At 52.7% G+C, this 13507-nt stretch overlaps 3 protein-coding genes across 3 annotated transcripts; 2 read left to right on the top strand and 1 right to left on the bottom strand.

The window, feature by feature from the left end:
• Positions 1-667: 667 nt before the first annotated feature.
• Positions 668-2836, top strand: J4E85_005206 (uncharacterized protein; the record flags this gene model as incomplete). The annotated part of the gene is made up of 1 exon (XM_051469456.1): positions 668-2836. The coding sequence occupies one exon, from the start codon at positions 668-670 to the stop codon at positions 2834-2836; it is 2169 nt and encodes a 722-aa protein (XP_051326287.1).
• A 456-nt stretch (positions 2837-3292) lies between these two features.
• Positions 3293-4918, bottom strand: J4E85_005205 (uncharacterized protein; the record flags this gene model as incomplete). Its single annotated transcript, XM_051469455.1, has 2 exons — positions 3293-4380; positions 4438-4918. The coding sequence occupies 2 exons, from the start codon at positions 4916-4918 to the stop codon at positions 3293-3295; spliced, it is 1569 nt and encodes a 522-aa protein (XP_051326286.1).
• A 792-nt stretch (positions 4919-5710) lies between these two features.
• Positions 5711-10964, top strand: J4E85_005204 (uncharacterized protein; the record flags this gene model as incomplete). The annotated part of the gene is made up of 4 exons (XM_051469454.1): positions 5711-5922; positions 5974-9270; positions 9339-9540; positions 9591-10964. The coding sequence occupies 4 exons, from the start codon at positions 5711-5713 to the stop codon at positions 10962-10964; spliced, it is 5085 nt and encodes a 1694-aa protein (XP_051326285.1).
• Positions 10965-13507: the final 2543 nt, after the last annotated feature.

The following is a 13507-nucleotide window of genomic DNA, read 5'->3' as shown; positions in this document are numbered from 1 at the left end:
CAACGACACCGCCAAACACGATGACACCAATGTTTAGCAACAACCTTCCTACCCCGCTAACAAAAGCACGGGAGACTGATGAAGCATTCCTCTAGACGAGGTGCAAGATATACATACAGGCGTAATAATTGCTGCTACAGTCACAAGCACATAACTGACGTGCATAGGACACTGAGATGCGAATCGAACAGCTTCAAGAGACTACGTACAGAGTGGTTTTACTCACCCTACCGTAGCGACGAGATCGAGGCATACGATTTATCCTTGGAGAAGAAAGTCAATGAGAGAGACACATGCTGCATCGTTTACATCCGGCACTTTTTTGTTACCGGCTTAGACTTTGCGTACTGCGTACATGGAAGCGCAAACCTCGCGAAGTTCCATTCCGATGTGCATGGGGCGACAGCGGTATGTTGGACCAGCTAGTACTTTACGACCAAGACCTAGCTGAACGTATGGCTTATAGTACAACGGCCCCATTCTTGCTTCGGTAATATCGCTCCTCGGGCAAGAGCTCACTGTAGAAGACGAAGAATCCCGACGAATATGCTGGCCCACTTTCAAGAAGGTACCGAAGCAATCCGGGAAGTTTGAAGACACTCCCACAAGGGCTGAGAAGATTCGCTGGCGCTACATGTTTGAAACAGCGCGATTGGCGTTCAGCAAGATGCGGTTCGATAACGAAGACTTCCAAAAGCTCGAGAAGCTGGTGGGGGATGCTAGCAGGCTAAGGGACGACACGCCTGAGGAAATCTTGGGCGTAAATGCCATCAGCGCGGGTCGGCACCACCAAGTACAAAGAGCCGCTATTGAGCAAACCGTCAAATTGCTCCAGAAAAAGTACACCGACGATGAGGTTTACGACTTTCTGAAGAACGAACTGTATGGCCGGCGCCGGCGACAAGGACACAACTCACTCACTGGTAAGCAGCGAGACCTTGTGGACCGATTTTATAAAGTTCTCGAGGATATTGCGACTTTGAACGAAAGTGATGATAGCGATGACACAGCCGAAGACAAAGACAGTTTCGCAACAGCATTAGTCCAAGCGACTGCAGAGAGGGGCAATCTGGTCAGGAAGATAAAAGACGAACTTGCGCAGCCTATCGATGAATCTGACACGGTTGCATCCCCCAAGTCGTCGCGAAGGCTTGTTCAGAGTACGCCTTCAAGCGACGAGAAGCTGCCAACACAAGACACGCCTGCAGCTCCGCATACGACCGGCGAAGGAACAACAAGAAGCCAGGTTAGATTTAAGGCGATACAAAAATTTCGCGAGCGCGTGGACATCGACTTTGAAGATGCCCAGAATTGGCTGGAACAGTTCAATTACAACGTGATCGACGCCGTGAACATGTACTACGAAGAGGAGGATGACGCAAATCGACCCGCATCGCCCGATCCACAGCTGGAGGTTGGCTCGAAGATGAGTCTTGAGTCTGGCATTCCTCCTCCTGGTGACTCGACGAGCAATAACAGGCGAACTTTCAAGCCTATCAATGATCCTGTCTTTACGCCCATGGGAATCTTGGAGCGAATGACAGACAAGCGTGCGGATCACAAAAGGCTGGAGAGCATGATACAAGCAGAGCAAAGCCAGGACAAGCAAAGGGGGACGGGAGATAACAGCGGCAGTGTGAAGACCACGCCAACACTTCCGGAAGTAACCACATCGAAGACACGCTTAGGTCGCTCCCACGCTGGTCGAGTCGTCTACTTAGACCCCCATGGCAATGTTATTGCACCAGTAGCAGAAGAACAGCCAATACCAGAGAGTCAATGGCAAGCGTATCGAGCTATGAGAAGCAGACTACAAATACAGTACTACGGTACTGAACACTGGTTCAACAACCCCGACCCCATTCGCGGCGTTCCTGAAAGAGAGAGACCTGACTACGTACGACCAGGCGATCTGGAATGTCACGATGCCACGACCTCGACTGAAGCGGCCGATGATGCTCAGAAGGCGTTCGCATCGATCCAGGCTGCAAATGCCGATTTAGTCGCCAAAGTGGCCGAAGAAGAGCGCGAAGCCCAGCAAGAAAGAGACTTAGCTTACGCAAGATCATTGGATGCTCAACTCAATGGTGAAGTAGGAGGAACAGTTGCCGATGCAGCAGACGCGGGGTATGCGGAAGGAGAGTGGGACGGTATCAAAGCTGCGATTGAACTCTCCAAGCAGGAAGCAAGACCTCCTGTGCCGAAATTTCCTGTACCGGAGTCAATTGACAACTACCCATCTACCCGCGGCAACGACAGTCCAACAAACAGTAACCACGACTCTGCTTTCGGCGGTGGTGAACACGACCCCCCACCACCCAGGCCGCAGAAGAAGCGAAAATCCATGGAATTGGACCAAGAAGGGAACAAGAAGGGGAAGATGAACCCACCATCTTTTGTCAGCATGCGAGATCTCGAGAAAGGAGAACGTGACATCGACGAGGCTACTCAAGAAAGGAAGCATGATCTCTTCGTCTCGAAAGAAGAAGATGCCTGGGATGGAAACGATAGCGATGCAGAGTTCGAAGACGTCGACATCGACTTTGGCGACGACGAGGATGCAGGTACAGATGCCGATGCAGATCACGAACATTCTTCAGAGGAGGCCATGAAGGTTGATGAGGAAGAGGGCGATACAGATCACGAAGATTCTTCAGAGGAGACCATGAAGGTTGATGAGGAAGATGGTGATACAGATCACGAATACTCTTCAGAGGAGACCATGAAGGTTGATGAGGAAGAGGGCGATACGGATTACGAATACTCTTCGGACGAGACCATGAAGGTTGATGATGAAGATGGTGATATAAGTGGGGGTTTATATCGATGGGGGTGAGTTGACATTTCATCGCCTGATGGCGTAGGCGCGGATGATGCGCACTGGAATACATAGCAACATCGGCGAAGATGTGCATTCTGCGATGGATAGCTAGAAATGTCTCATGGCGGAAGCGTATGATAATTCAACGCATTCTCACCTTCACACATATTTTCTGAGATACCATGCCACGCACGTATATCAGTGGTCAGAGAAACTTTTCATGAAGTACTGATAGAATTCAATACTGAGACTAACACGACCACCCATTAAGTGCCCAAAGAATGCAAGGGTATTCGGCCGCACACGGGTCAGTGGCGGCAATGGAAGAAGATCTAAAGACCCCAGGTATGTTTTCCAAGCGGTGATGCGTGGAAACATCTAACTACGTATTCGTTACTCATGTCTCTTGTACGCCTATACGTTATAAGTAGCACCGTCGTGCGGTGCAGCGCAGCCGTTGGGCTGTCTGGACTACTCATTGTCCAAGAACTCTACCATCACGCTTGCACCCTTGAGTCCAGCGACTTCAATTGTGTCGTCGACGTGGTCGAGGAGGTTCTTGCCCATGAACGCCAGATCGAACTCAGCTCCTTGCTTGACTTCCCAGGGTACGTCGGACTTGATCCACTCGTAGACGCGGCGAACAGGATCTGAGAGGTTGAAGCGGCGCACGATTGGGCGTCCTGACGGCCCACGGAATTGGATACGGGTCGTGACTTTGGGGTCGGTAACGGTCGGCTCGGTATGGGGAGCATGTGCAGAGATAGCGGCGAAGACGGGATTTGAAGGAGCTGCCTCGGGCTCGGCTTCGGGTTCCGGGGCGGCTTCTTCGGCCTTGCCCTTGCCCTTGATGTTGTCCGTAGATTTGGTAAGAGCATCTGGGTCATCATCCTTTGGTCCCTTGCCGTTGTCCATGCTGTTTTGTAGTGCCATCTCTAGCATCTCCTCCTCAGTCATGCGGCCTACGTCCTTTTTCTTAGACTCAGACTTCCGCTTGGCTACGGGGTTCTTCGCGTTGACGTTGAGGCTGTAGCGATCAAGGAACTCGTGGAGCTGAGCATGGAACTCGACTGGCTCGGGTATCGGTGGGCCGGACCAGACCTTGACTTGCTCACCCGTTCGGGGATCGACGATGGCGATGTGAGGGTAGGCGTCGGAGCTGTCGCGGGCGTGGAAGTAGTAGTTCATGTACTGCTGTCCACGCTGGTCGTCCTTTGCGTATTGCATAAAGATGAAGTTCTCTCGTACCGTCGCTTTGATGTCTTCGTTCTTCCAGATGTCCCTGTTAAGGCGCTGGCAATCAAAGATTGCAGGATCTTGGATGTTGACGAGTAGCCACTTCTCCTCATCCTTGCCCATGTCTCGTGCCTTTTCCCAGGACCCTTGGTACATGATCTCGAATGGTGGGCGGAATAGCTCTGCGAGCATGTTCATCTTGGAGGACTGCTCGGAAGCACCGCCCGTCGCGGTCGCAAGCTCGCGTCGCCGAGTGCTCGAATCGGTCGCGTTGTCCCAGACGTTGGTATGGGTGGTGTGCTGGTTGAAGATACCTGCGCGGCCTTGATCCGATGGGTCAGCAAAGTCCGGGAATTGTATATATGAGGTGTGCGGCATACCTGTCCGCCGACGAGCCAGCTGCTCCTGGACCATGGCATCGAGATCCTCCTCGTCCTCAGCAGGCCCCCAGTTGGAGCCTGGCCCAACGAGTGTTTCCATCCTTCGCTCTATGGGCGCGCGGACCTCATCAGAGCCAGCTCCTCCAGGCGCGCCACCGCCGTACATCTCTTCTTGTAACCTCCGTGCCATGGCTTCGTCATCTTCCACGCCTGGCTGTGCTCGTGCGGGTGGCGTCGTGCCTTGCGGCGCAGGGTCGAAGTCCATGTCATCGTCTGAGTCGACATTGATGGGGTTCTGTGCGGAGGAAGCGGCGGCCGAGGGCTGCGAGGGAGCAGAAGGGGCATCGGCGAGCCCGGGGGAGTCGAAGAAGAGTTGGATGGCCTGCTCCAGGTTGCCATCGGTGAGACGCAGGTACTGGGCGGCCTTGTCTGGGTCGCACGAAGTGATGCCACAGAAGTTGAGGACGTTCTCGTCGTCCATCTTGGGTGGCTGTGTGGGGTTCGACTTTGGGTGCTTGAGCGTGGTCTTGAGCTTGGGCAGGGAAAGACGACTCTTTAACCTATGGGGCAGGTTGCGGAAGCCTTTGTGAGGGCGGCGTGCTATTCCGAAGGCGCTGTTTGGCTCACGTAGCAAGTTTGCGTGGTCGGGCGTGTGTCGAGAATTGTGTGTGGCGGTCGCGACTGCAGTCGAGAGAGAACCGTGGCGGGGCAGTTAAGTACCCATCAACGTCCGACAAGGGCTATCGAGGTGCGTGCACAGGGTGCGGCGATGCTTTGTGAGGCGGTGAGGGGGCTACACAGTGCGAGCTATGGGCGTCGAGTGCCAGTGTGATTGCAGGTGCGGTCGACGGCTTGTGACAGGCGCGGCTCCGGCGTGCTGGCGGGTACACGGCGGGGTGGTGGTCGAAGGCAATGGGACGGGCTAGGAGGGCGGCGAATTGCTAGCCGGGCGGTGTTGTAGGAGTGGCAGAGAGGCAGCAGGCGTCGACGTGGGCAGAAGCACGTCGAAGACGCGATGCGATTGTTGCAGGCAGGTGCGACTGCGTCATCCCGGTACCCGTGCGCCCACCCCTGTCGCTGTGAATGTCCGACACCACATGTGGCAATCACGGACGGAGAGGCCCAAGACACTACGACGCTGCATCGCTTGGTCATCCAGTCCTCCTGCCGCCCATGAGCCACGCCATCCGCGTCTGCCTGCTGCGCCTGCCATAAGACTCGCGTTTGTTGACCAGCACCCTCATACCATAGTCCCATCACATCACATCGCGCCATGGCGTCAGAGCAAACCCCCGAAGCCAAAGAGCTTGCTCTGGTGGGCAAAGTCGAGATGCGCATTGCGCTTGCTAGCTCCGAGAAGAAGCTTGAGGACTTGCTCAAAGTCTATCTCTCTCCACTACTCCTCAAACTCGGCTCAGATAGCGTTGCTGTGCGGAATAAGGTCATCTCCATCTGCCAACACATCAACACCCGCATAAAGTCACAGTACGCTTTCACCCTCGCCCGACAAAGTGTTGCACTAACATAACATGGCAGAGACATCAAACTCCCTGTGAGTGCTCTTCTAAAGCAGTATAAAGAGAATCCCGACATCTCTCTCATACGCCATTTCGACATCCTTTACATTCAGCAAGGCATATCGCGGCTTACAGTCGCCGAACGGCTGGAGCTTCTTCCCATCCTGCTGCAAGGCATCGCCAAAGACTTTGAAAAGTCGGAACAGCATGCTTCTCAGCTGCTACATCTCAATCTACGTCTTCTGGTCCATTTCAAACTGCCCCTCCGCGGCAGCAAGGAGGACGATGAGCTGAGGTCAACTTTGGGCCTCTCCGATGACGATGCGGCCTTCCTCTCAAAATGGGTTGGGAAACTACTCATGCTAAGCATCGTGCGAGAGAGTAACCCTCAGGCCCAAGCCACGTTGCGTTGTCCGGGTTTATCTGTTGAAGACTACAAGTTCTTGACGCTACAGGGCAAGCCAGATGCCTGGGATCCCACCTCCGATGCAGGCCTAAATTTGACTGAAACAAAAGCCCTGGTCACGCGCTTCATGGCAAGTGGGCTGTTCAAAGAAGATGAAAAGTTCTTGCCAGCACTATTCGCATCTGCAGATACCAACTCCCGGATATCTGAGGTTGGCGAGGACACTCTGAAACGTGTAATGCTATCCAAGGATCTTGAACAACCAGAAGTTGTGGAATCTCTGTTCGAACTCTACTTTGGCTCGAGCTCGACGACTGGATCGTTGCCCGTAAAGACACCACTACAAATCAGGATACTCAATGTCTTGTCAAGATCTGTCAGGTGCACTGCATACCCACGGCAAATAGCGAGGCTCGTTGAAGAAGGCCTTCTCTCACCAGAACTGAATGCGACAAACAAGACAGCAGGGAGGGAAGCTTCCAAGTTTCGCTCAGCCATCTTCTCACTAGTCAACTTCGTTGCACGTCGTGGACAGTCCTCCGACCTTTCCCAGGTTGCTGAAAGTCTGGTAGGCAACCTGAGGGCCTTCATCCAAGATCAAGGCTGGCCAACTCCAGATCATGACCAAGATATGGAGCTACGAGGCTATGGCTATGAGACCATCGGACTGTTGGCGAAGGCTGCCCCCGAAAAGATACTCCTAGAACCGTCCCTGGACTTGTTAGAGTTCTTGTTTCGATCTCTCCGTGAGGATTCGGCAGGAAAGGACGTAGCTGTCAGTATAGAGGAAGCCTTGTCTTCAGTACTCGGCGCATTTTCGAAACCTTTCGATCCTTCTGTCATGCCCAGGTTCCGGCAGATACTACTTAGATACGCGTCTGTGGATCAACATAACACGCCAGCTTCGGATCGGTTTACAAGAAGCACACGTTATGTTGCGACACGATTTGCAAACCGCTGTCTTCCGTATGAGGATGTGCTGGCGCGATGGATCGACATTCTCGCTGTCAGTGGAGGGGCTTCCGAAAGGCATGAGGTCATAGAGGAAGGACGACGTGGTCTCGATCCATACTGGTTCAGAATGTCCAATACCCCACCCGGCGAACGCGAGCAAAGCACATTGGTCTTTCCGGACTTCGACAAGCTGGTCAACTTTATTATCGTTCAGCAAGGGCAGGATGAAGACGCGATGGATATCGACGAGTCAGAGGACGCTCTTGTGCAGATACAACACTTCTACCAGCAATACCCTGGAGCTCTACCGATTGTCATCAGCTTTTGTTCTAGCGTTGCGATGCAGTCTGCGCTACATGACAAAGAGATGGGTGAAGACATTCCGGAAGATTGGGACAGGAAACTTGATGCCCAGATGACTACGGACATGCGCGCTCGGCAAGCGTTCCGTGCATATGCGGCAGACAAAGCCCACGCTCGATCGCTTGCAGTGATATTACGAGCCAGTTTTGACAGACTCACAAAAGACGATGTTAGTGACATTGGCGACATTGGCACTTCTTTCGTGCGAATGCTATCTTTACTACCGCAGCAGCACTGGGTTCAAGCCAACGTTGTCCGAGACTTCCGCGCTTTGCAGCCCTCTATCATAGCTAACAACACTGGGCGGCGACTCGCCGCCGCCCACGCGTATGGCTTGCTAGCATCGCACGATAGCATTGATCAAGACGCTCTTCAGTCCGCTCAAGTAGTCTTTTTCGACAAGCTCAGCACTTGGAAGTCGGCTGTCGGTGCTGATATCAATCAGATAAGCGGCATCATATTAGCACTTGGCTACTACTACAGCAGAGCGTTCTGGAGATGTGGAGCAGTATCTGCAACGATAACTGATGATCATCCCATTCAACAACTGTTACAATCAGTAGTAGAGATCATGAAAGACTCTCGGGACGCGACTTTGAAGGGTGCAGCCTTCTCTTGCATCGATCAACTCAGTCTGTTCTACGTTATCACCCCCTCGTTGCTGTCCAAGTACGCAAAGGTCGAAGACATTGCCGAACAAATATATGATTCCGCCAAGACAGGCACGACCAGTGCCATCATGGCTTTAGGCCATCTATCCATGATCACAGAGGAGACTGGAGCCGAAGCTGAGGAAGCTATAGAATACAAGGCCATTGGTGACAAGCTATATGAGCTACATGAGGTCCGTCAGCCGGAAGTACACTTTTCAGTTGGTGAAGCTCTAAGCTGCTTCGCCAGTGGCTGGGACTCGAAGGCTCTGACTTCCGAACTCGACATTCTACATCCCAACCAACCGCAAGACCCATGGGATGCGCCCCTACAGACACCATCTGGACCTAAACGTGAGAAGACGCTTGGGGCAGTTTTGGAAAAGACGTTGAAGGGTTGCGTGCAGACCAAACCCTCATTGAAGAAAGCTTCTGTGATATGGTTACTGTGTCTCCTACAGTACTGTGGTCACAAGCCCGAGATGCAGAGTTACCTTGGCCAATGCCAGGTAGCGTTTAAGAATTGTCTCTCTGATCGCGATGAGGTTGTTCAGGAAGCAGCTTCGCGAGGACTAGGGTTGGTGTATGAGAAGGGTGATCGCCAACTAAAAGATGACCTCGTCCGCGATCTAGTAGGCTCTTTCTCGGACAACAAGTCCAAGATGGCTGGTACTGTTACGGACGATACTCAGCTTTTCGAGCCTGGTGCGCTGCCCACTGGAGACGGGTCCATCACGACTTACAAGGATATTCTGAACCTGGCAGCTGAGGTTGGAGATTCAAGTTTGGTATACCGTTTCATGTCAATGGCATCAAATAATTCCATCTGGTCAAGCAGAGCCGCTTTTGGTCGCTTTGGCCTGAGTAACATCTTCTCCGATTCAAGTGTCGACGGATATCTGGCCCAAAACCCCAAGCTTTACCCGAAGCTCTATCGATATCGGTATGTTCGCTGACCTAGTAGACACCTACTGAACATTTTGACGACATCATATTCTAACATGGACTCAGGTTCGATCCAAACACGAATGTGCAACGCTCGATGAACGACATTTGGAACGCGCTCGTCAAGGACTCCTCGGCGACTATCGACAAACATTTTGACGCGATAATGGACGATCTTCTAGTCAGCATACTCACGAAGGAGTGGCGCGTTCGTCAGGCTTCTTGCGCAGCTATCGCGGACCTCGTACAAGGACGAAGCATTGAAAAGGTAAGGAAATCGCAGTACAACACAATAAGCATACTGATAACTTCGAATAGTACGAGAAATATCTTGACGCGATCTGGGGAAAGACGTTCAAGGTTCTCGATGACATCAAGGAAACCGTCCGCGTCGCAGCAGCATCTCTCGCCCGTGTCCTCACTGGCATACTCACTCGTTCCCTCGAAGCCGGTGATGCGTCAAACAAATCCGCAACCATCCAGCTCGAACGTGTCATACCCTTCCTCTTCTCCACCAGTGGCTTGGAGTCTTCGGCTGAAGAGGTCCGTATGTTCTCAGTGCACACCTTGCTTCAGATCGTCAAGAAGAGCAACGCCAAAACACTTAATCCCCACGTTCCGGAGCTCGTGGAACGTCTGCTCGGACTGCTCAGTAGCTTAGAGCCCGAAGCCATCAACTACGTACATCTCAACGCCAGCAAATACAACCTCACGGAGCAAAAGATAGACGACATGCGACTAGCAAACGTGCGCTCATCACCATTGACCGAATCTGTGGAGCGCTGCCTTGACCTTGCAGACGCAGACACCATGGCAGCTCTTGTGCCCCGCATTGAGGCTGCGATGAAAAACGCAGTTGGTTTGCCGTCAAAAGTTGGATGTTCGAGGGTCCTGGTCACTCTGGCTACACGACATCGCTTCTTGTTCAACCCATACGCCGACGGCTTCCTCAAGTTGATTCAGAAGCAGATACACGACCGCAATGAAACCGTCAGCTCCTCGTATGCGGCTGCAGCAGGCTATCTTGCACGCCTCGCTTCGGATAAGCAGATCATTGCCACCGTCACCTTCGTACACAAGCTGTACTTTGAGTCTGAAGAAAACAGCGATAGGAATCGCCTACTCGCCGCGGATATCATGCGTGCCATCTCATCATACGCTACCGACCGCTTCACATCGTTCGCGTCAGACCTGCTTCCATTCATCTTCCTGGCTAAGCACGACTCGGAAGAGCAAGTACGCAAGAGCTTCACAGAGACATGGGATGATCATGTCGCAGGTTCCCGCACCGTCTCTCTTTACCTCAAAGAAATTCTCGCTCTCTCCGAAACCCATCTAGAAAGCAGGCAGTGGGCCATCAAACACACAGCCGCCAAGACGATCGCTGACTGTGTCTTGCAAATCACCAACGCCGTCGGTAGCGAGAAAATTGAGCCCGTTACTGCGAAGGTCATCTGGCCTGTACTAGACAAGGCTCTTAGTGGCAAGAGCTGGGAAGGGAAAGAAGTTGTGCTAGAAGCTTTCGTACGATTTGTAGAACGCTCGGAATCGTATTGGCAGGCTGAAGAGAACAAGGATGTGGCCAAGCAGTTGGAGAAGGTTGCGACAAGGGAGAGTAAAAGGCAGGAAGGCAAGAACGAGAAGGTTGTTGCTGGTGTGTTGGAGAAGCTCAGAGGGCACTTGAGCATGTAGGACATGGTCGACGCTCCGTAAATGGGACTATTGATCGTCCTTAGACTTTACGTGTATTCATAGCAGAATAGCAGACTCTGAACTTTGGCTCTTTCGATTCTTGATGTCATGTCATCTTGCATCGAGCTGTACTTTTTGGCGATCTTTCCGTCCTAGTCGCTCGAAGCCTGTGAGCTTCAACAGGCATAGCACTTTCCCTTGGACTCCTTCTCACTCGGGGTACAGTCCTTTACTCCGAGCATCAGACATTGCCTCACAGTCATCGGAATCCAACGCGGTATCAGCCCAACATCCCACCACTTACGTACGAGAGACAGAAACCGTGCATCACAACCCATGATCTATAAACCGCCCTCTTCCTTCGCTTCAGTCAGCCGAGGCGCAGCTCATCGCCTCCACTCGGCCGCCTGATCTCGACCCGCAGCATCAGGCGTTCATTTCTCGCGAGATGCCAAATTTCCAGCCCTATGTGCCGGGCTCCATCTTGGTACTAGCTCTGCAAGAAACGATCTGCAAGCACGAGGCACAGTCCATAAAATGACGATGGAGCGATCTCCACGCAAGCATAACGATTGAGTTCCAACGGCAGATTTGATAGTCCTCCCGCTTGCATGCACAACGAGGAGGCTATGTGATTGATATGCATGACGCCCATCGCCCTGCTATGATTGTTGATCGCAGGTTTACATGACAAGCGTAGAGTTTATAACACAGGCCTGTTGCAGCGGTCTTCTCCGTTTAGATTGTCCAGGCAGATATGCAAGAAAAGTCTCCGGGCAGGTAGCCATACCCGAAGGTTCCCATCCGAACCCTGGAGAGTTGGTTTCCAAATCCAATACCACACTACGACGCCGTGCCTCATTCACAAAGGGACCAACGGCCTACGAGGCGTGGTAATCACCACATCCATCGCCCCTCAGCCATGGACTTGGGAATCCATTTAAGCGCGTCTGACACATCCAAGGCCTTCGCTCTGGTCTTCTGTGCCGCAACGCCGCTGGGGATGAAGGCACACCGATGACTGACCCTTCTTGCGGCACGACTTCTCATGAGTCAGAGCAAGCGCGCTGGAGCGCGCACGGCGTAGACCGCCTCTCTCTGCTATTTCTGAGCCGCGGCAGTGTGGAAAGGGCAGGTGCCGCTGGGGATGTGGGCTTGTCTTGTTCGAAAGCGAAAGGGAAGATTATGCGCAAGAGACGCGGCTCGGCGCTGTTCCGGCGGTATATTCAGTGCTGTCGCGTATGGAAGGATTCATTGACACGAGGGGTCATGAAACCAAGTGTCTGAAAGAACGGAAATTGGGGAGATGGAAAATAGATGTGAGAGCATGGTTAGCGGCGTGCTGCTCCGCGAGGGATTGCTGCTACCTTTCCGATCATCAACGTTGCTCCCGTGTGGCTGGTGTGTGTGCGTTGATCTATTTGCACGCGCCGCACCCACTTACCTCATCAACAAGAAACACCTACTCTCCAACTTACCTCCACCGCCTCAACTCCAACCTCCAAATACCACCCTAGCAAACCTCAATAGCTCCATCCGCAACCTCATCCGCATCCCCATTCCTGCCCACCTTCACATGATCAAACGTGAGCAATCGGCGACCCCAAGCCCACCTAGCGCCACCCGTCTCCACAGCCCTGGTTAAGCGCCCACCCCACCCCTGTGGCATCCCTGCGCACCCCATCTCGTCCTTTTCACTGGCCAACTCGCCCTACCGAGCTAGAAGAAGCGGGAAGGTTACGCAGCCTTGGGAAACTTTGGGCCTGAGCTTTCTTTGCTTGCTTTTTTCCCTCATGACATGACATGACAGCTGCGTTGCATACCTACGCGGCAAACGGGTAGCGTACCGTGCGCCCTTTTCCGCCCTGTCTATTGTAGTTGTGCAGCACCACAAAGATACTGGGGCGAATATTGACATGTCCGTCAGCATACAGGTATGATTGGCGAGGTGGTTTGCATGCTCCTGCCGAGGCCAAAAAAAAAAGAAAGAAGAAAAATATTGAAAGGTGAAAGGTTGTGGCCTGTTACATCGAGGGTGGCTAACGTCCAGTGGAGGGTGATTGGGCAGACTAAGCGCATATAGATTGCCATGCGTTATCTGGGGAAATATTGGCTTCTTACGGCGGGTATGCGTGTCCGCGTCACAAGGCGGTCTGCCAAAACAGCAAATGGTAGACCGACCACCAGAGGAGGCTCGTTCGATTGATTCCCTCTCTCTCACCGGCCGGCGTGACCGAGCGGTGTGTGGTTCTATGTGTAGGGATCTTGTGTAGTATACCTTTGCATACCCCATCGTAGTTAGTTCCGCCGCGAAAATCAATCGCGATCAACATATGGTATTGTGCACAAGAGAACATAGTTTGAATAGTAGGTTATCATGTTTCATTTCTCTCGCTCTCTTTCTCTCTCTGGGCTAGTACTGATACTGCAGCGACTTGGGAAACCTGGAACTGCAAGTGGAGAAGCCACTCATCTGACCTCGCTAGCTTCGCCCAAGGTGAATCGAGTACGGCGGCAAGAGCTATTGTTTTCGTGTCTTTTAC

The sequence above is a fragment of the Alternaria conjuncta genome (genome assembly GCF_024043145.1).
Source record: "Alternaria conjuncta strain BMP 0040 chromosome Unknown scaffold_7, whole genome shotgun sequence".
Taxonomy (NCBI): Eukaryota; Fungi; Ascomycota; class Dothideomycetes; order Pleosporales; family Pleosporaceae; genus Alternaria; species Alternaria conjuncta.
This window is presented reverse-complemented; position numbering and strand designations above follow the sequence as displayed.